At 45.4% G+C, this 22,017-nt stretch overlaps 3 protein-coding genes across 6 annotated transcripts; 1 reads left to right on the plus strand and 2 right to left on the minus strand.

The window, feature by feature from the left end:
* The first annotated feature begins 27 nt into the window (after positions 1-27).
* On the plus strand, positions 28-3,678 carry psen2 (presenilin 2). 4 transcript variants are annotated; one of them, XM_015972664.3, is made up of 11 exons: positions 28-133; positions 475-608; positions 680-879; positions 951-1,092; positions 1,309-1,376; positions 1,451-1,671; positions 1,782-1,880; positions 2,099-2,158; positions 2,232-2,318; positions 2,400-2,515; positions 2,590-3,678. In XM_015972664.3, exons 2-11 carry the CDS (start codon positions 477-479, stop codon positions 2,743-2,745), a joined length of 1,281 nt encoding a protein of 426 aa, XP_015828150.1. In that variant the 5' UTR covers positions 28-133; positions 475-476; the 3' UTR covers positions 2,746-3,678. The 4 variants fall into 4 exon arrangements, with proteins under 4 accessions (XP_015828150.1, XP_054599839.1, XP_015828158.1 ...); XM_054743864.2 differs by having other exon boundaries at positions 475-579; XM_015972672.3 differs by having other exon boundaries at positions 86-381.
* Positions 3,679-4,486: 808 nt separating this feature from the next.
* dpy30 (dpy-30 histone methyltransferase complex regulatory subunit) lies at positions 4,487-6,026 on the minus strand. The gene is made up of 5 exons (XM_015972686.3): positions 5,944-6,026; positions 5,441-5,481; positions 5,172-5,219; positions 4,954-5,096; positions 4,487-4,632 (listed from the first exon to the last, which is right to left on the minus strand). The coding sequence occupies exons 1-5, from the start codon at positions 5,951-5,953 to the stop codon at positions 4,560-4,562; spliced, it is 315 nt and encodes a 104-aa protein (XP_015828172.1). The 5' UTR covers positions 5,954-6,026; the 3' UTR covers positions 4,487-4,559.
* Positions 6,027-8,334: 2,308 nt separating this feature from the next.
* Positions 8,335-17,529, minus strand: LOC107394001 (3-oxo-5-alpha-steroid 4-dehydrogenase 2). The gene is made up of 5 exons (XM_015972700.3): positions 17,171-17,529; positions 13,961-14,124; positions 13,593-13,694; positions 13,373-13,523; positions 8,335-8,940 (listed from the first exon to the last, which is right to left on the minus strand). The coding sequence occupies exons 1-5, from the start codon at positions 17,476-17,478 to the stop codon at positions 8,874-8,876; spliced, it is 792 nt and encodes a 263-aa protein (XP_015828186.3). The 5' UTR covers positions 17,479-17,529; the 3' UTR covers positions 8,335-8,873.
* Between the last annotated feature and the right edge of the window lie 4,488 nt (positions 17,530-22,017).

A 22,017-nucleotide genomic window follows, 5' to 3' on the forward strand; every position in this document is an offset into this window, starting at 1 on the left:
ATTTTGATGTGACTTGATCAGGCTGAGGAACCACGTGACTTCGTGCCTGTTACGTCTTCGCGCGTCACGTGCCTTGTTTGGATCAGCTGACGGCCTGTTTCCGGGTCCTAAACTTGGCTACTTCTCTGCACAGGTTTGTTTCTCTGAACGTTACCGGATCCAGACAGAACCCAAACCAGAACCTGCTCGCTAGAGCTCCTCCGATAGAAGCCACGGAAACGGGCTGCTCGGAACAACAAGCCGTGGTTCTGGTGGTTTGGTTTGGTTTAAGGACCTGTGAGAGTTTTAGGAGTGAATGAAGTCCGGAATTAGTCGGTTCCGGGAGAAGAGCTACCAGGAATTTGCTTTTTTATTTAGCTGAAACCAGACGGACCCAGAAAGGTTCGGCTGGAGCCGCTTTGTTTTGGTTTCTCCTCTGAACGTGGTGCGTTGATCTGTCAGAACCAGAACCAAGTTCTGTTCTTTTTGTTGCAGCCATGAACGCCTCTGACAGCGATGAAGACATCTATAATGAGAGGACCGCGCTGGTCCAGTCAGAGAATCCTCCGGTTCCGTTCTACAGACCGGACTCTGGCGCAGGTACGTCCGAGGACACGCCCACTAATAAGGTACGGCTCTGTTCTTGCCCATCACCACCACCATGTCGTTGTCCTGACGGGGTTGTCCTCTCTTGGTTCAGGCGGGTGCTGGCAGAGCCCGTCCGGGCCTGGATGGCGCCGGCCCAGATCATGAGGTGGATGCTGATGAAGAGGAGCTGCCTCTGAAGTATGGAGCGAAGCACGTCATCATGCTGTTTGTCCCCGTCACTCTCTGCATGGTGGTGGTGGTCGCCACCATCAAGTCCGTTAACTTCTATGCTGAGAAGTCCAGCCAGCACCTGTAGGTCCACACGGCGCCGCCGCAACACTTCACGCCTCCTCCAAGGCTAACCGTCACGTTTGTCTTCGCAGGATCTACACGCCGTTCACAGAGGACACCCCGGATGTCGGCCGGAGGCTTCTCAACTCCGTCCTCAACACCATCATCATGATGAGCGTCATTGTGGTCATGACCATCCTCCTGGTCATCCTCTACAAGTACAGCTGCTACAAGGTCAGCCCCGCCTCCTTCGTTTGGTTACAACCCTCCAGGCTAGTCTTCTCCTGTTTAGACCCCTCCCCCTTCAGACTCCTCCTCCTCTGTGTATTTTATCAGCTAATATCTGACCTGCCAATCAAATCTTTTGTTTCACCAGACTGAAACCGTTTCAGGCGTTTGATGTTTGTGTTACCTGGTTATGACACACCTGGTTTGTGTTTTTGTGTTCAGTTCATCCATGGCTGGCTCATCCTATCCTCCCTCATGCTGCTCTTCTGGTTCAGCTACATGTACCTGGGGTACGTCTGGCTTTTTAACACCTGAGGACGCTTCTTCAGGTGTGTCATGGGGCTTCTTCTTTGTCTGCCATCAGCGAGGTGTTTAAGACCTACAACGTGGCCATGGACTACCCGACGGTGGCGATGGTCATCTGGAACTTTGGGGCTGTGGGGATGATCTGCATCCACTGGAAGGGTCCGCTGCAGCTACAGCAGGCCTATCTGATCCTCATCAGCGCACTAATGGCCCTGGTCTTCATCAAGTACCTCCCAGAGTGGTCGGCCTGGGTCATCCTGGGAGCCATCTCGGTCTACGGTGAGTCCTGCATAAGCTTCTGATCTGATGAGCTTGGATTATTCAAGTCAGCAGGTTTGAAGCATCTTCTGACCCCTTCTCTCCCATGATGACTTGCTCTACTGTTGCAGACCTGGTAGCTGTCCTCAGCCCTAAAGGACCCCTCAGGATGTTGGTGGAAACGGCTCAGGAGCGGAACGAGCCCATTTTCCCTGCCCTCATCTACTCCTGTGAGTCCTCCAGTCCTTACGCAGAACCAGCAGGAGACAGTCGGGTCTAAAGTGGGGCGGTAGAGCGGGCCGTCCAGTAATCTGAGGGTTCTTGGTTGAATAGCTGGGCGGGGCTCTTCGCCTCCCTTGCTGCCTCACCTTTGTGTAAATCGTTTTAGGACATAAACAAACCTGTAAGGTGATAAATAAACGGTGCTTTTTGTTCTGCGTGTGAGCAGCAGCCATGATGTGGACGGTGGGGATGGCGAGCCCGACGGACCCTGAGCCCTCGGAAACAGGTCCAACCTCTCACCGACTAATCCCCGTTCTCACCTGTGAGCGTTTGTGTAACGTCCCAACGCTTTGTTCCAGATGAGGAGGCGGAGCAGAACGGCAGGAGGGCGGAGTCTCGGAGCAGACAGCAGAGAACCGTTCCGGACGATGAGCTGGAGGAAGACCGTGAGTTCAGTGGCCAGGTGGTCTGGGGTGCAGGTCATTAGGCGTGTGTGTGTGAGATGTGTGTGTTTGGCGTGTCTGCAGGAGGCGTGAAGCTGGGCCTTGGAGACTTCATCTTCTACAGCGTTCTGGTTGGTAAAGCAGCGGCAACGGGTGGAGACTGGAACACCACTATTGCCTGCTTTGTGGCCATTTTGATCGTAAGTTCTAGTTAATATGGCAAGGTGATGAGAACCGTATCTCACCTGTGACGCACCTGTGTCTCTCACCTCAGGGACTGTGCCTGACTCTGCTGCTCTTGGCGATATTTAAAAAAGCCCTGCCGGCGTTGCCCATCTCCATCACCTTCGGACTCATCTTCTACTTCTCTACTGACTTCCTGGTTCAGCCCTTCATGGACAACCTGGCCAACAACCAGTTCTACATCTGAGATGTGGCTCCGCCCACATCACCTACCTCCTCACCTCTGTCCTTGTTAGAAGACCGTTGTCCTCCTGCTCTCTGTTGATTTACGACTCAAACTCTTACTTTCTGTGCAGGTCTGTGAGCCACAGGAAGTGATGCTATAGTCGGAAGAAGCAGGTGTGGGTTTTGCTTGATTTCCAGGTGTTTGTTGATCGGATCACCTGCTGAGTGTTCAAGCCAAGGGGAATCCCAACATAGTCCACTCATTGTTGATGATGCAGTCAGCTTGCTGGCTGATTACAAACCAACTTTATTAAGGAAACCAAAAATGTAATAAAAACGTTCATCTAAACAGGAAGCTGTGAAGTGGGTGTTTCTATGGTTACCTCACTCTACATGACCTCAGGGGAAGGATGAGCTCCTATCCCTCACCTGGTTTCTGTCAGGTCAGAGTTCAGGTCCTACTAGATTACCCACAATTCACAGCTGCACAATCTAACGGTTGTTTTAAGCTTAGTGATTGGACGCTGCATCTTGAAAAGCTTTTTGAGGTTGTAGTCAAATGAGTGACCCGCACTTGTAGTTCAATTATGGAACTGATCCTGGATCAGATGTTTTAATGGTTGAGCAAATGAACTAAAGTCTCAGATGTTTTATTAGCTTTTGTTCAACAAAAGTTTTGTTATTTAATGTGTGTTACCATATAACTATAGCTGATTACCGTATTTCTAATGCATGGCCCCTCTGGGACACTGTACATGGGTGCAGGTTTTCAGCTGACTGGATTTTGTGGAGCGTTTTTCAACTAAAGGACAGTTTTTAATGATTTAACTTTAACTTTGTTGGTTATTAGACCGGTCCAGTCCAACTGGTTTTGGGTCAGGTATCGTATGAGATAGAAATTCTGCTGTAAAACTGTCTGCCTTCACAATAAAAGCCCAGAACTGAGTTCCTCAAAGCTGCTTCAGTTTGGTTCTTCTGATTTGGGTTTTTACTCGGAGCTGCTGATCAGCTGATCTCCATGTGCTGAATGTTTAGGAACGATCAACAAATGACACATTGCATATCACACACACACACACACACGTGTGGATGTGACCACGGATTGATTCTGACTTGTTTTAATTGGCTGAAAGAATAGGACACGCCCATTTCCCCAGATTTGATTGGTCTGTGGACTCACCTCTACAAAGCACCAGCTCTTACTAATAGATCCATTTTTAATCTAGTCAGAAATAAAAATGTAATATTTTTATTAACTCTTATTTACTTCTCATCTTCCATAAAACAATATTTTGGAACATTAAGGCCTCATTAAAATGGGAATTTCTAATGGTCTTTCATGAATTCTGAGTCTAGAGTGAGTGAATCAGGTCTAACCTCACCTGGAACTTCAGGCATTTCCTTTCAACCTCAACAAACGAGTGGTGGCTCCTACTGATTTTCTGAATCCCTAAAACTGATGTTTCGTTTAGATTTTGTGGGAAGTAAAGGATACTAAGACGACTGCTGGGGTGTTTAGTTTTTAATCTTTAGTAAAAACTTGATTTTTGTGACAAACATTTTTATTATTTCAGGCTTGCTTTTCTACTCTGTTAGAAATTGTATTTCCAGATATGTCTGTCATAATTCTAATTTTTACATTTATATAAATCGAAGTTCAGGGTTGGAAGACGTCCATTAAAATTTTGATCTTTCTGCCTAAAAATATGAATTTCTATTAAACCAGCAGGAGGAGCGTGTGGGCGTAGTTTCAGAATATTGCATTATTTATGACATCAAAAATGTTTATTCAGAGTACAAACAAACAAACAAACTTAGGAAACTTTTCCAGAAACATTAGTTTCTCTCCTCAAACTGGGATTTGTTTTTCAGCAGGAACGCTGCCAGATACTCGATGGGGTTTGGAGGTCTGGAGGAGAAAAAGAAGATTCAGACTCAAACATCAGGAGCTTTTACGTTCCAGAGAGAGAAGTATAGTCTGGAGTCATTTAAAAATACAAACTTGACTTTTCTCATACTACTCATCAGTTTACCTGGAACCAGGTGTGTGTGTGTGGTGTGTGTGTGTGGTTTAATTCATTTTATTTAGGAAGCCTCTCTGAAAGCTCCATACAGGGAGTATACAGGTAGATATAACACATTGAAAACTAACAAGGTACACAATAATGGCACATCTAAAACAATAAAAACTTGGAGAGTGTGTGTGTGTGTGTGTGTGTGTGTGTCCCACCTCTCCTTGGCGAGCACAGACAAGCCCTGCAGCAGGATTGGAACCACCGTCTGGTCCAGGTAGGCCCGGGTTGGCAAAGCCTGCAGGTCCACCTTCTGCTTCGATAGCTTCTCCATGCTCACCTTTTCATTTTCCGCCAACCTCTGAGAAGAAGCAAAGCATGCTGGGAGTCTGTCCCCGATCATCAGTCAACACAGATCTGTGTGTGTGTGTGCTACCTGGACGTTGTCTGTCAGGCCGAACTCTGCGTGAGGGTTTTCAGAGACCTGCATGAGGATTCAGGATCAATGAGGTTCTGATGATTCATTTCATGAACAGCTGTGTGTCTGTGTGTGTGTGTGTGTGTTTGTTACATACTTATGCGTATTACATAATATTGTCTGTGTGTGTGTTACATACAGATGGGTGTATATTAGATGCATCTGTATATGTGTTACATACAAGTGTGTGTGTGTGTATGAGATGCAGCTGTGTGTGTGTTACATACAGGTGTGTGTCCCTCCATGGACTGATCTGCATCTGTGTGATCTGAAAATCAGACTTAAGTTACTTATTGATCGCATACTCAGTTCAAATTTTATAAACGGAAACGAATGTTTTATTTCAGCTGACTCGTTCATTTCTACAGTCTACAGTGAAACGAACCAATCAGAACGTAACGTCCTCATCACGTATGTAGAACCGTCTTCGGTGAATAGCTTCATAAACATATATGTTAAGCCCAGACCTAATCTGGACCTGATCCAGGTGGAATCAGGATCGAACCGTTCCGTGTCCGAATTCCGCGCTGAATACGGCGGTGCTTTAGCTTAGCATGCCGCTACCAAAGCAGCGCTTTTCCCGCTTATTAAACCTCAATGACGAGCTGAAGGAGGCCTCGAAGCTCCGCAAAGCTGCTAAACCGTCAGGTAAAACTGAAAATCCACGACACAAAAGACTGAGTTATAAAAAAACAACGATAAAACCGATCAATGGAACCAACACACTCACCGTCCGCCATGTTTGTTGTGAATTTGGACGTAACAACGTCTATTACGTCACTTCCGTCCTGGAACTACAAAAAATATATATAAAAATCAGCGTTTCCGGGTCATGAAGCTTGACGACTCTTAGATTTAAAAAAAATAAAGTTTAGCCGCTTACTGGGAACACACACACACACACACACACACACACACACACACACACACACACACACACACACACAAATCCCATTAACACACCCACTATCAAAACTGTGTAGTTATATGTCTCACTTTAAACATATGTGGAATATGTGGATAGGAGGTAGGGTTAGAGGGTCCTGGCTTTGGACATAAAGGGTCCTCAAGGAAAAAAGACTGAGGACCACTGGACAGGCAATGACCACTCTTCTATAGTGTTTATACCATGGTTCATACAGACTAGGGTGTCTGGTCCTAGTCCTGTCTTCCTAGAGACTGAAGATTAGAAAGAAGTGAAAGCTGTCTGAGGCAGCTACAGCATTATAACAGAAGCCATGTTTGAAGAAGAAGAAGAAAGTATAATTTCTATAGCGCCTCTCAAGATAAAAATCACGAGGCGCTTCACAAAAACAAAAAATGTAAAAATATAAAAAAGCATTTAGAAAATGTTTAAAAATATATTTAAAATGAGCAAAATAGACAATTGGGGTTAAAAAATGTTAAGAAAGAGAGAGAGTGAATAGGAAAGAGGGAAATCAGTGGATCCTGAGGAAGGTGGAATAGGTGGGGAGAGCAGAATAAAGAGAGAGAGGTGAAGAAGGTCATACAAAAGCCAGCTTGATCAAGTGAGTCTTCAGCTGCTTTTTAAAGGAGACCACTGAGTCCACTGATCTCAGGCTCAGGGGGAGAGAGTTCTAGGGGCCACAGCAGCAGATGATCTTGCAGCCAGTGAAGCTGGAGGAGAAGCGGGGTGATGTGGGTGTGTTTGGAGGACTTGGTCAGAAGCCGAGCACAGGCGTTCTGAACCACCTGTAGACGGTTCAGGGAGGTTCTGCTCAGACATGTGAAAAGAGAGTTACAGTAGTCTAAGCGTGAGGAGATGAAGGTGTGGAGAACTGTCTCAAGTTCAGAGCGGGACAGAATGGGACTCAGCTTAGCAACGTTCCTGAGATGGAAGAAGGAAGAGCCAACAAGAGAACTGACATGAGAATCCAGGGTGAGAGCTGGGTCAAAGGTCACACCAAGATTCCTGACAGAAGGTTTGGTGTGAGAAGCAAGCTGATCGAGAGAGTCTCATTCATCTGAAGAAAGCTCCCACCATCCAGGTTTTGAACATCTTAGGTGTGTTCTTGCTGTGCGTTATTTCCAATTCCATGTTGTCGTTCTTTTTTAAATCACAGAAACGGTTTTGTCACCTGTAATTGACGCTACAGTTTCGCCGACAGCTGCCGGCTTCTTCAGCGTCAGCATCTCTCCTTCAACGATAAGGCTGAAGGAGAGATGCTGTTGTTTATTTGTTGTTGTTGTTTATAGAAACTAAATATATCTGCAGGGCTTTAGGCCCAGGACAGAGTTTTAGACCTCAGAGCAGCTTTAGGTCATGACCTGTTATTAATAGTATCATGTTCTTTACACCAATCTGAATATTCTGTAATGTTCACAGACATCCAAACCTTAGAAATGAAATATAATCAATATTAAAATAAAAATTATTAATATAATTTTTTCTGTTAGATGAGTTATCTGTTATACTCATTTACATTTGATAGTCATATGATTAACAACATATCTTTTATCATTTGTGGGTTTAGTGCATTCACTCAATATTAATTATAAAATTACAAATGACAGATCACTACAGTCTGGGCATGGAAAGTGTTTCTAGGAACTAACGCTTGTTCAGCAGCTCACCTGTTCTGACAGGAGAAATCTTCTAATCGGCAGGTGATCAGCAGGGTGTCATGACTGAACCCAGGCCCGAAAAAAACAAAGAGACGACTAAAAACACCGACCTCAGATCGGCCCACCGGGAATTTGGGTCCTGGTTCCGCTCATCACGTTAACTCTCATTGTGATATGTCAGAGCTGGCTCTGTTAGAAACCCAGCGCCTGGTGCGCACTGTTTGTGTTTGTATACAACCGGAGAGAGACTATTAAGTGAGCGCGAGATTTTGACGGAACTTTTTTCTGATTATTCCAACTGACGGATTTCCGTCGCCACGACGGAGAACTTTAATCCCTGCAGTAAGATGCATATGTGCTCTCTTTAATAATTTAAGGTGTAATCATACCTTAGATTTAATTATTTTGTTGTAATGGTAAATGGTCTGTATTACTACAACCCCCCAAGGCACTTCACAACACAATCATTCACCTTCCTATTCATACACACATCACCTAATGCGTAAAAACATAGCAGTTCCATTATATAATGTGAACAAATCAAGTGTTTTTATTACTTGTGTAAAATGAGTGAATCCGGAAATCTGTGACCTTTATTGCATGTGTAATTATAAAAGCATCAGAACATGTGTAATAAGTGAATTAAAGTGTTTATAAAATATCAAATGGGACATTTGTCACGTTGTGAGATTGCATAAGCAACTAACTGATCATTAGCTGAAAAAAGGAGATAACAATGGTTAGAACATGCTAACTCCACACAGAAAGGCTGCAAGAGGACAGCAGAAATAAAAGCCTTGAGCTCATTTTAAGACTTCTTCTATGTTTCTTGAATTCTGTGTTTGATGATTTAGAAGCTCTGGGTTTTAGCGCTTGTATCAAGGCCGAGTCGTCGGAGTGGTCTGAGCTTCTAATGTCACAAACAGCTCATTTAAAAAGGGAAATTGTGAAGTTTGTTTCAGTCACTGAGCCAAAAGGCCATTTCAAAAAGAAAGATCAAAGTGAGATGGTGCACGAGGGATCTGGAAGACGCTGTGGGTTAGAAGGATCTGGAGATCATCAGTTCCCATGTCATTAAAGGATAAATGGGATGAGGGCTCTCCTGGAGCGAGGGTAGTCTCCAAACCTCGTCTTGTAGTCTCTGTAGGCCAAACAGAAGCAGCAGGTTACAAACATCTGCAGAAGATTTCTGGGTTCTTACCAGAAGTTTTACTGTAAAACCCGTGAGCTATGAATGCACTTCAGACCAAGCGGTTCTCCTGGAAGGCTTTTATTTCCTGTCAGGTTCAAGATTATTCATCAAAACGCTAAACTCAGTTCTGGTGTATCAGGAGCCTAGCTCCATGTCTCCTACAGCTGCTGGAAACTCTGAAGCTTTTCACAAATTCTTTGTTGATAAAGTGTCGGGCATTAGAGCAGCTATTTCTTGTAACTCTGTTGACCCTGTTCCAGTTCATCCATCACCACCCACCCTGAGCTCCCTCAATACAGTTTCATACTCTGAGCTGAGTAAGCTTGTTGCGAGACAGAAGCCATCTGGCTCTCCACTTGACGTTCTGCCGCCTCGTCTCTGGAAGGCTGCCTTTCCGTGCCTTGGCCCTTCACTTGGTCAGATTATCAATGGGAGCCTCAGCACAGGTGTGGTCCCAGCTGCTTTGAAAGCAGCAGTTATTCGGCCGACCCTGAAGAAACCTGGTGCTGATGTCTCTGTGATAGAAAATTACAGGCCTATCTCTACCCTGCCCTTTACATCTAAACTGCTTGAGAAAGTCGTTTATCAGCAGCTGGTCTCACATTTAGCTGACTCTGATCTATTTGATGTTTTCCAATCAGGGTTCAGGTCTGGCCATAGCACAGAGTCTGCTCTACTGAGGGTCCTAAATGACATCTATCTATCACTAGATCAGGGTACATCTGTGGTGCTTCTGTTGTTAGACCTAACAGCAGCCTTCGACACAGTTGACCACGCGATTCTACTCGATCGCTTGGAACGATGGGTTGGGATCAAAGGGTCAGCTCTGGACTGGTTTAGATCGTATCTCCAAAACAGGACATTCTGTGTTAAACTGGGTGATGTTTTTCTTCTTGGGAGGGGCTCCGCTGGGGGGTCCCGCAGGGGTCGATCCTTGGTCCTCTTTTGTTTGCCATTTATCTGCTACCTCTGGGGTCAATCTTTCGTAAACATGGCCTATCATTCCATCTGTATGCTGACGATTGCCAGATTTACTCTCCATTGTGTCAGGAGAAAGGTCACTCTATTCAGTCCTTTGTCTCCTGTCTTAACGAGGTGAAGTCTTGGCTAATGGCCAACTATCTACATCTGAATGAGGGAAAGACAGAGCTCATTGTTTTTCACCCCAACAGCAGGAATGTGGATCGTTATGCTGATCTTGGCCCTCTTTCTCCATACTCAAAACCAGTTGTTACCAGTTTGGGGGTGAAACTTGATGTAGGACTTAAATTTGACGCTCACATCAATTCTGTGGTCCGGTCCGGTTTCTTTCACCTGAGACGCCTTGCTAAAATCAAGCATATGCTGTCGAGAGCCCACCTGGAGCGGGTACTGCATGCCTTTGTTATTTCTCGGCTTGACTACTGCAACTCTCTATATGCAGGGTTGTGTCAGTCAACACTGCATCGCCTACAGGTTGTGCAGAACAGCGCTGCCAGGTTCCTGACTGGGACAAGGAAACGGGACCACATCAGTCCGGTTCTGGCCTCTCTGCACTGGCTTCCGATTTGCTATCGCTCACAATTCAAAATCCTCGTCTTTGTTTATCATTTCTTCCAGGGTGGTGGTCCCCCCTATCTAGCCACACTCCTGAAAAGACACTCCCCATCACGCGCTCTGCGCTCCTCTGACCAAGGCCTGCTCGCTGTCCCTCGGTCTAGGTGTCGTACCCGTGGGGACCGGGCTTTCTCAGTCCTAGCACCGTCACTCTGGAACCAGTTGCCACCCTCAGTTAGGCTGTCCCCTTCTCTGCCAGTCTTTAAGAACCACCTAAAAACACACCTCCTCCGCTTGGCGTTTCCAGAACATGTTTGATTTTGGCCCTCTTTTATGTTGAATCCATTCCACAGTTTTCATTGGTACACTCAATGCATCCACTCAATCCAATTGTGTTTCACACATTTGTCCTTTACCAGAATGTTTCATCTATCTTGTAATTTCCATTTTGTATTTTGTAATTTGTATTTTGTAATTTGAATTTCTTTTATTGTTGATTTATTCAATATATTTACATACAACTGTACAATGTTCAGCGCTTTGGGCTTCCTGACAGGGTTGCGGAAGGCGCTTTATAAATAAAGCTTTGATTGATTGATTGATTGATTGATTTTATCATCTTCAAGTGTTCATCTCCACCCCCCTCAGACTGCAACACTGTCCACAAACACCTAAACCTAAAGTAGTCCCTGGTCTAAAGTGACCCCTACTCAGCTCAATCCCTGGACCAAAGTAGTCCCTGGTCTAAAGTAATCCTTGTTCTTACATAAACCCAGGTTTAAACTAATCCCTGTCTAAAGTAATCCCTGCACTAAAGTAATCCCTGGTCTAAAGTAATCCATGTTCTTACATAAACCCAGGTTTAAACTAATCCCTGTCTAAAGTAATCCCTGCACTAAAGTAGTCCTTTGTCTAAAGTAATCCCTGTTCTTAAATTAACCCAGGTTTAAACTAATCCCTGTCTAAAGTAATCCCTGCACTAAAGTAGTCCCTTGTCTAAAGTAATCCCTGTTTTTAAATTAACCCAGGTTTAAACTAATCCCTGCACTAAAGTAGTCCCTTGTCTAAAGTAATCCTTGTTCTTACATAAACCAGGTTTAAATTAATCCCTGTCTAAAGTAGTACCTGGACTAATATAGTACCTGGTCTAAAGTGACCCCTACTCAGCTCAATCCCTGGTGTAAAGTAATCCATGATCTAAACTAATCCCTGTTCTTACATAAACCAGGTTTAAATTAATCCCTGTCTAAAGTAGTACCTGGACTAAAGTAGTCCCTGGTCTAAAGTGACCCCTACTCAGCTCAATCCCTGGTTTAAAGTAATCCCTGGTCTAAACTAATCCTTGTTCTTACATAAACCAGGTTTAAACTAATCCCTGGTCTAAAGTAGTACCTAGACTAATATAGTACCTGGACTAAAGTAGTCCCTGGTCTAAAGTAATCCATGTTCTTACATAAACCCAGGTTTAAACTAATCCCTGTCTAAAGTAATCCCTGCACTAAAGTAGTCCCTTGTCTAAAGTAATCCCTGCTCTTAAATTAACCCAGGTTTAAACTAATCCCTGGTCCAAAGTAATCATTGGTCTAAAGTAATCCCTTGTCCAAAGTAATCCTTTGTCTAAGGTAATACCTGATTTTAAGTAAACCCAAGTTTAAACTAATCTCTGGTGTAAAGTGATCCCTAGCCTGGATTAAAGTAGTCCCTGGTCTACAAAAACCCTAGTCTAAAATAATACCTGGTCTAAATCAAGTAAACCCAGATTTAAACTAATTTCTGTTCTAAGGGACACTTTGGTCTAAAGTAATCCCTGGTCATAAGTAATCCGTTGTTTAAAGTAATCACTGGTCTAAGGTAATCCTTGTTCTTGAGCAAACCCACATATAAACTAATGTCTGGTCTAATGTAATCTCTGGACTAAAGTAATCCGTAGCCTAAATTAACCCCCAGTCTAAAGTAATCTTTTGTCTAAACGAATCCCCGGACATTGGGTTGTGTTGACGATGATGGTTCTGGTTAATGACCTCTGAGGGGTCTGTTTTCTGAGGGGTCAGAGGTCATAGCGGTCTGGTTTAGACCTGTTCCTTGGTCCTCCTCCAGATTTGCTGAAGAGTTCAAGATGTTCTGATCTGCTGATGATGAACTAGTCAAACTGGACCTTCAGAACATCTCAGATTGTTAGGTTGTAAACAAACAAACCAAGCAGAGCAGAAGGAAGCTGTCTACACCTGGATCACCTGTGTGACTCTTTAAGTTACAGATTAGACACAGACGGAGGACAACGGCTCAATCCGCCACGGGTACAGGAACATTCTCTTCAACTGGTGATAAACTTTAAATATTGACTTTAAAATGTCTGAAGATGAAACAAGTCTACACTTTATTGTTTAACTTGTTGAAACTCTGCCTTAAATCTGATTTCTTTGCTAGATGTAGAACATTTATGTTAAATCGTGTTTTTTGAATTAGGATTATTTCAGATAATGATCATGAACTGTGCATTGTTTCCAGCCTGAGGTCTCTGTCAGTAAAAGCTAAACGGTAACGGAGGCAGAGCGGTTCCAACACGTTTGTTCTGCCTTTTCAGGTTTGAGCAGAAAAAAGAAAAGAACATGACGGTGATCCCTAGAGCCAGCCCGAAGCAGATCCTGGATCTGTTCTGACCTGCTGCTGGAGCATGTTGAGGCCTGAGGAGATGTTTTCTCTTCAAACAGGAAATAAAAGTCAGGGAAAATATTACGTGAATAACTGTGTTTCTGTTTCAGTTCATCGTGGCTCCACAACAGCACGGTTCCTTTAACTGCATCAGAAACTGACACCATTAGAATGAAATGGACTGAACCAGTACCGATGGTGCTGGCAGGCTCTGGGCCCGATGGAGCAGATAGTGAAGAAAGCGAAGGCGAAGGCCGGCAGGGACCACGCTGCCACAGCGTAGCCGCACCACTCCAGGATCTCACCCAGGAAGTTGGCTCCAGACACAAACTCAAACATCCCACCTAAAAGGTCAACAGGAGGTCACGGCTTAGCCATCAGAACTCATCTATCTGGATCAGAACCAGCGGTACCGTGTGGGATCCTGTAAACCAACTCTCCAGGTTTTCTCAGGTTCCTCAGAAGGTAGTCGCTGTGGATGTTGATGATCAGGCCGATGAAGAAGAGCAGGGCACCTGCAAAGGACAACAACTACATTATTCACCAGGTCTGCTGGGTCCAGCAGGACTTCCTGTTCGATCAGCTCTACCTGGTAAACGCCAGAACAACATCATCATCACTCATCAGGACCAAAGACCAGAACAAATACCTCGATCTAGACCACATTTATTTATATCCTTCTGGTGGAAGGAACACACGGTGGTTCTTTGGACCATGATGATCCACAACCGGGTTGCTTTTTCCTCTTGATGATGGAGGGGAGGAGCTTGTTGTAACTCACCTGCTGTCAGACGAGGGCTTGTCAGCCAGGTGGGCTCAAAGTGGGTGCAATACAGCAAGTGGTGCCCCTGCAGGAAGCCGTTCAGTGAGCAGAAGATGAAGGCAGAGACAACAATCTGCAGTGGGACTGGACGTCCCCGAGTCTTCAAAGAGTAGACAAAACTCCTGAAAACAAACTTGGGTCACTTCCTGTTTGGTTATTTGACTCCACCCACATTTAACCATCTCCACCTAAAACTAAAAACATTTTTATTGTCAGTATTCTGGAGAAGGTCCTGGCTGAGGCCAAACGCAGCATGAGAGGTGACAGGGCACTCAGTCATACCATAAAAGGAAAAGATACCAGTGCTTTCCAGAACTAAAGGGGGCGCTATTTTCTGTGTATTGTTTTTATGTTAAAACATTTAGATACAACTAAATTATTGTTGCTTTACTTTTTTCCACAGTTTTTAACAAAAGATCTTTTGTACATCGTTAAACAAAATATATTTCCTCAACCATCGTAGTTCCATTTGTAGCTTCCAAGTCGAAAAAGGCAAAAAGGGCAAAATAACTTTTCTGTTACCCAGTTCCCTTTACTCAGCTCTAATTTAAGTGGCAAGGTGGAGCAACGAGGGCCCGGGCGGGACTCGATCCCCAGACTCCCAAGTGAGAGTCACTTGCTCTAACCAGTCAGCCAGGGTGCATCGGAGCCAGGGATGTCTCTTTGGCTGACTGGTCAGCGCACGTGACTCTCACTCGGGAGTCTGGGGATCGAATCCCTTGCCACACTTACATTACATCATCTATGTGGACTCTTCAGGGATTGTTTTGAGCTGAGAGGCACAGAGCTCTGATCAATGACGCTGCGTCCTGAGCACGGCCACAGTAACATTCTCAAAGTGTCGTCAAATCAAAAACAAAGTTAACACGTGATCGTTCATGTCGGCTCATTTCCTTTTATGTTTTCTGTCTTTTATTTGTGCCTGATGCGTTTCGCTGCTGCGGTGTAGAGCGCATCACCTGTTTTGTCCTACAGTGAGAGACTTCACCTCACCGGTGCGGCCGGCGAGCGGCGCGCACTCCTCTATATTTGTGGTCGGTAGATCTTTTAGAACTGCAGTTCAAAGGTAACTCATGAGGTGAATATATATGAACCCAGGTAGCAGTTTTTCTTTAGGATTGAGAGGAGATGCAGGAAGATAATAAACAGGCAGGACAGAAAAATAGTCAAATAAAAACAAGTTAGTTTTTGTACCTGCTGGTTGCAACAGACAGACACCACTGAGGGTAATCAGAAGTGAGGAACAGAAAATGAAAATATTCTGTCAATGTTTAGAGCAGCAGGAACTCTGAGAGGCTGCAGGCGCATCAGTGAGTTTGCAGCCGCTGCGCAGGGGGAGGGCTGAAGCAGGGGGAGGGGGGAGAGGGCTGAAGCAAGGGGAGGGGGCTGAAGCAGGGGGAGGGGGCTGAAACGGGGGAGGGGGCTGAAGCAGGGGGAGGGGGGAGAGGGCTGAAGCAGGGGGAGGGGGCTGAAGCAGGGGGAGGGTGGAGAGGGCTGAAGCAGGGGGAGGGGGAGAGGACTGAAGCAGGGGGAGGGGGAGAGGACTAAAGCAGGGAGAGGGGGGAGGGGGCTGAAGCAGGGGGAGGGGGGAGAGGGCTGAAGCAGGGGGAGGGGGGAGGTGGGAGGGGACTGAAGCGGGGGAGGGGGGAGAGGGCTGAAGCAGGGGAACAGTAAAGATGCAAAAACTACCGTTGTTAGAAGAGATGTGTTTGACTTTGAAAATGCGGGCGCAATTTTAATTACTTGGTTTTGTCAACATGGCATGGTACGAGGGCTGATAAGAAGTTTCTTTGACTCAAGGTCCAGATGTTTTGCCTGCCGGTGTTGTGCCAAAGTAGTTACCCCCGTCAAAAATTGTTTCCCCTTGGTTTACACTGTTTTTGTTGGAGTTGCTATCACGAAATAGTTTATTTGCAAAATAAGTCACAGTATAACTACTAACTACAGAAACTTTGGAGAACATTAAACGTTAAATTAAGAAGTCTAAAAAAAGAAAATGTTCTCCAAAGTTTCTAGTTGTTAGTTATACTGTGACTTATTTTGCAAATAATCTATTTCGTGATAGCAACGCTGATGTGTATTATTGATGGGGGGCGCACATTTTGGCAGCCGAGGCCACACAGCCTGATAAAATCTGTATCCCTCCTTAACTTTTGCTGTGAAGAAACCCTCTGCAACGTTACTGTAGTTATTGGTTATATGATTGATTTGGCAAATAAACTATTTCCTAATAGCAACGCCAACAAAAACAAAGTGTAAACCGAGTGTAAATTCACCGGAGAGCGACGTGTTTCCCAGTAGCGTGTCCAGATCCTGTAAAATGGGGTGGCCCAGGTGAGGCACAACTTTGTGCATGGGTGGCACCAAAGGTTATGTTCCCCCCCCCCCCCCCCCCCCCCCCCAAGCCTTTTGTGGACAACAAAAATCCTATTTAAAGGTAAATTAGTGTGTTGGCACCTGGGGTGGCCAATTAGATTCCAAGGGTGGCATGTGCTACCCCAGGCCACTCCCTGGACACACCCCTGGCGTTTCCATGATCACGTCTGGTTTTACAGTATTACAGTATCGCTCCCGTGAGTGGGGAAACAATTTTTAATGGGGGGTAACTACTTTGGCACAACACCTGTTCAGGAATTTCAGTTTTGAGATCGATTTCCTGATAACTTTATCCTATTCAAGACCCCGGGCTCCAGGAAAATGGCCAGAAAAGTGGAGGAAATGTGGAAGTTTCCCAGGCAACATGGGAGACTTGACAAGTATGGTAGATGCCTACACACACATACATGCACAACACACACACTGACACACACGTCAACACACATGTAAACACACACGCACACACACACACACACACACACACACACACACACACACACACACACACACACATGCAAACACAGTAGGCCACTAACACGCAAACACACGCACGCACAACACACACATAAACAGTACACAATCACACACACACATACACGCACGCACACACACGCGCGTGTGCGCACCTGTGACATACAAGTCCCAAACTATACCCACTCCCCCCAGCTATCGACACCTGGTGCATTTCAAAGTAAAAGCACGCGATCAGAAATATGGATGTGGAACTAGACCGGGTTCGGGTTCGTTCTTCCTGTCGCTAGGAGACAAATGCAGATCTCAGATGGTTCCGACCTGTAGAAGTAATGCAGCATGAACATGCAGAGCACCAGGGTCCTCCCGGTCTCGGAGGCTGGTGCTTCGGATCCCAGCAGCAGCACCAGGGGCATCAGAAAGGCCGGGACCTCCTGTAGGAACCAGCCCAGGCGGGCCGGGCAGCAGCGGCTGCCCTCCAGTGAGTAGCGGCCGTACTTCGCACAGGATCGGGTCTGGTGGTGCAGGTAGGCTACCCCCCCGAACACCATCACCCAGCTCAGACCGGTCACCGTCGCGTGCCGGCACTCCGTCATCGCGGTCTGAGGGTGTCGTAACGGAAAGTGCATGTGTGACTTCTTTTAGAGCCCTATTAACTATGTTACACATGCGCGAAAGAGGAAGCTGTGGCGGGAGCGCGCACAGCCTGTCAGCTGGCTCCGTCGAGGGATGGGAAAGTTTGGGCAGCCTTCATGATTTTCCTGTATAAGTCGTTGGTAATTATGACTAAATCCCGGTAAATAAATCGGAGACACATAGTGATATTTGCGAAGTGAACCAAGTTTAAAGGATTTACAGAAAGTGTGCAACAATTGTTTAAACAAAATTAGACAGGTGCATAAATTTGGGCACCACCAAAAAATATATATCTATATTTAGTAGTGAAGAAATACACTCCTCGATGTCTAATGGCCTCTGCAAGTAGATCCTCCTTTTGCAGACGTTACTGCTCCCTAGCTTCCAATGAGAGTCTGGTTTTGGACCATTCTTTTGTCTAGCCAGGTTCTTGACAAACACTAGCAGGCGTTCTCACATCACTCCCGTTCTGGAACATCTGCACTGGTTACCTGTAAACATAAGTGTCAAGTTCAAGCTCCTTACCCTTGTCTTTAAGATTTTGAATGGCTCTGCCCCAGGATATCTGGCCAAGCCGGGCTCTGAGGTCAGCTGACCGTCTGCTGCTCTGTGCACCACCTATGAGATACAAATCGCGTGGTGGGTGGGCTTTTATGTGTGCTGCCCCCCACTCTATTGAATGCACTCGCACTCTCGATCTGGCTCCCTCCCTCTCTCATTTTAAATCAGTTTTAAAGACTCATGTTTATATGGCTTTCTCCCATTGTTGATGTTTTCTTGTTTGTGTTTTATTGTTGTTCTTGCTGTGTTTGTCACTGATTCCTGGACATTGGTCTCCAGAATCTGGAATCCATGTGGCCCTCAACTTTAAAGGCCATCTTTCGTTTAAAACACATGTTGAAGTGCTTATATGGTAATATGCCTAAACTTTATATTTTCCCAGTCCCTGCACTGGCCACACAGCCCCACATCATGATGGAACCTCCACCATGTTTTACTCTAGGTAGCAGGTGTTTGTCTTGGAATGCTGTGTTCCTTTTCCTCCATTATTCCGGTATTGAAGCTATACCTTTCAATCTGTGGAGAAAAAAAACAATCATGGACTCAACCAACTTGACTCATGACAGGGAAGGCTGTTGTTGGTGTCGTCACACCCTGCTGTGAATACTGTTCATCCATCCCACTTCCTGTTTATTTTGGTGTTGCATCTCCTGTTTCAGTTCTGTTTCCTGTTCCTCATCACTCTGATTTCTCAGCTGTTCTTGTGTGTATTTAACCAGCTTCTGTTTCTCTTTCAGTTGCCAGTTCGTTAGTTTGCGATCTCTTGTTCCAGCCACGCATAACTGATCTCTGGGTCCTTTGACTCAGTTCTGTTCTTTGATCCTTAGTTAAATAAGCCTTTGCCTGAATAAAAGCCTTGTTTTGCTGAACTCTGCATTTGGGTCCAGTCCTTCATACCGGCCCTGACAGTTTTAGCGTCCAAGTAGCTAGCCGTTAGCATTAGCAACTTCACCACAAAGCAAAACTTCTTCAGGTTTGTGATATTTGTAGAGATAAAACATCAACATTGCAGAGCAAACAGAGGCAGTGGTAGAGTCACGTTGCTTCTCCAATCTGAGGCAAGATGTTTATGTTTATTCATTTCGCAGACGCTTTTATCCAAAGTGACGTACAATTTTTATAACCTATATGGCATGTTGTGATCTGTGGGGGAAACCGGAGTACCCGGAGGAAACCCACGCTTGCATGAGGAGAACCAACTCCACGCAGAAAGGCGAGTTTTGAACCTGCGACCTTCGTGCTGCAAGGCAACAGTGCTAACCACTGCACCACCATGCAGCCAAGATGTCCAAATATAAGGAAATAAGACAAATCATGCCGCCTGAAACTCGCCGCTGATGTGGCATTCTGCTAGTTCCTGAAACAAGCACATCTGAGCTTTTCTTCCCCAGAGTACGACTTAGAAGGCATTCATTCCTTCAGCCACACCTTTAAGGACCAGAGGCATCTGGTGGGGCTGAGGAACCAAAGGATTCCTCCTCATAAATCTTTATAAACAGTCAAATGAACAGTTGGGGAAAGACCACAAATCCACATTAAAAAATGTTCACAGATAAACCACCTGCAGCTAAACTGTGATCGTGTTCACAGCAAGGGGTTTGCTGCTCCTGGAGACCTTTTGTGTTGTTTGGTGTGGAATAAAAGGTCCTGTTCCATCTGATGTTTAATCAGAATTTGAATCTCTTTCAGGAACACCGTGTTAAACCAGTGTTTCCCAGCCTGAGGTCCATGACCCCTCAAGGCATTGACGGCACCAGGATTTTTTTCTCTGCAGTATCTTAATAGTTACTTCTAGTGACTGTAAGGAGTTGCTGTTAATCAGTTTCATATTAAAGACCAAGTTACACTGTCATGAGGAAAATGAATGAGGAAGCATCTTCATATAATAATTAACAGATAGAAAAGTTATTGTATTTTTGTTACAAAGTGAAAATAACTTTGAACTGTATTAAATCTGAAATTTGATGTCCCAAAGCCAACACACACACACACACACACACACACACACACACACACACACACACACACACACACACACACACACACACACACACACTATGGCCAGGGAAGGTGAAGCTTATTTATAAATTGATGCCCGAGCAGAATAACGCGTCTGTTGTGATTCACAGGAAAGCACGGGCGATTTGATGCTCATCAAGTGCTCCTGCACGTTCTGCATCAGCAAAGCCAGGTTGCTGTTTTGAATCCAAATCAGTGATTTAAAAGATGCTTGTTAAAAGGCACGGCCTCTAATGTTTGCTGATGATACTTTTCTTTTAATGTCATTCAAACATGGATGGTCTGGTATGAGAAGCAAACAAAGAATTCAGTTTGGTTGGAAGTTAAAAAAAATTGACAAAATTGTCCAAAAAAATTCTAATTATTTCAGAACAAAAACCAAAAGATAAAGAACAGAAGATTTAAATCTATTTATTGAGGGAATCACCATCGTCCAAGTGTGTCAAACTAAATTGTTAGTTTTTATTATTGATGAAATGACCCGCACGTGTATAGCGCCTCTCAGAGTAAGGACTCCAAAGCGCTTTACAGTGTATCATTCATCCATTCACACACTGGTGGGGATGAGCTACGATGTAGCCACAGCTGCCCTGGGGCGCACTGACAGAGGCGAGGCTGCCGAGCACAGGCGCCACCGGTCCCTCCGACCACCACCAGCAGGCAAGGTGGATTAAGTGTCTTGCCCAAGGACACAACAGCAGAATTCTCTGTCCGGAGCCGGGATCGAACCTGCAACCTTCCGATTACTGGACAACCCGCTGATGAGAAGGTAACTTGGAAACAACACACTGAATTTGTCTGCAGAAAGATCTAGAAATCACTCATGATCTTGAGTCGAATTCGTCATTTTATTAATCGTTCTAGTTTGCTGTCATTAGGTCGTTATTGTTATTATTAGTCATTATTCGGAAGCGGCTGGTCCGATTTGGCCCAGCTTGTGACCCGGTGGCTCCGAGACGTCTGATGGATTACTCTGCGCCTCCCTAGTGAAGGCTTTGAGGGTGAGCTGGCACCGCGCCACGGCCGGACCTCGCCAGAGTGGGGTTTGCTGGGAGAATCTGTGCTCGGTCACGGGCTCTGAGCTGGAGGAGACTGGGCCCGTGCGCGATCCCGGTGCTGCAGCCCCGCTGCAGACCCGGTTTGGTCTGGTCAATGCCAGGTCTGTGCTGAACAAAACTTTAATTCTTCGGGATTTTTTAATTCAGCATGATTCGGGTTTTCTCTGCATCTGTGAGTCCCGGATCCCGTTTGGTGACTCAAGCGCCCTGCTGGAGCTCGTACCACCTGGCTGCTCGTGTTTCAATATCCCCAGATCACGGGGCAGAGGTGGAGGGCTGGTTGTTGTTTTTAAATCCAGCTTTCCTTGTAAACAGCTTACACCCACCATGTCATTTTCTTCCTTTGAACTGTGCATCTCCCCCCGCCTGCTCGTTGTGCTGATTTATCGGCCTCCAAAGACTGACTCTAACTTCCTTAATGATTTCTGTGATCTTGTGGCAGACTGCATCCTGACTATGTCCTATTTTTTGGTGATTTTAACATCCATATCTGCTGTCCTGACAATGTGCTTGCTAAATGTTTTTTTTATTTGCTAGATTCATTCAATCTAACTCAATGGGTATCGTCCCCAACTCATGCCAGGGGTCACACCCTGGACCTGGTTCTCTCTTTTGGTCTCCCCGTCATGAACCTTGTGACTTTGCCTCCTGTGTTCTCTGACCACTCTCCAATACTCTGTGATGTTACGTTGCCATGTCCTGTCCCTGTGTGCGAAGCTCCAGCTACTAGGTTCAGAGCCCTGGATGCAGAAACTATTTCAAAGTTTGTGGACTGTATGTCTGTGTGGCAAGGTGGAGGAATGAGGCCACCTTGCCACACTACTTTAATGTTTTACCTTTTTGCACTATTTGAATTGCTTTAATCATCAATTTATTCACCGTGTTTCACATTTC

This window comes from Nothobranchius furzeri, chromosome 6 (assembly GCF_043380555.1).
Source record: "Nothobranchius furzeri strain GRZ-AD chromosome 6, NfurGRZ-RIMD1, whole genome shotgun sequence".
Classification (NCBI taxonomy): Eukaryota; Metazoa; Chordata; class Actinopteri; order Cyprinodontiformes; family Nothobranchiidae; genus Nothobranchius; species Nothobranchius furzeri.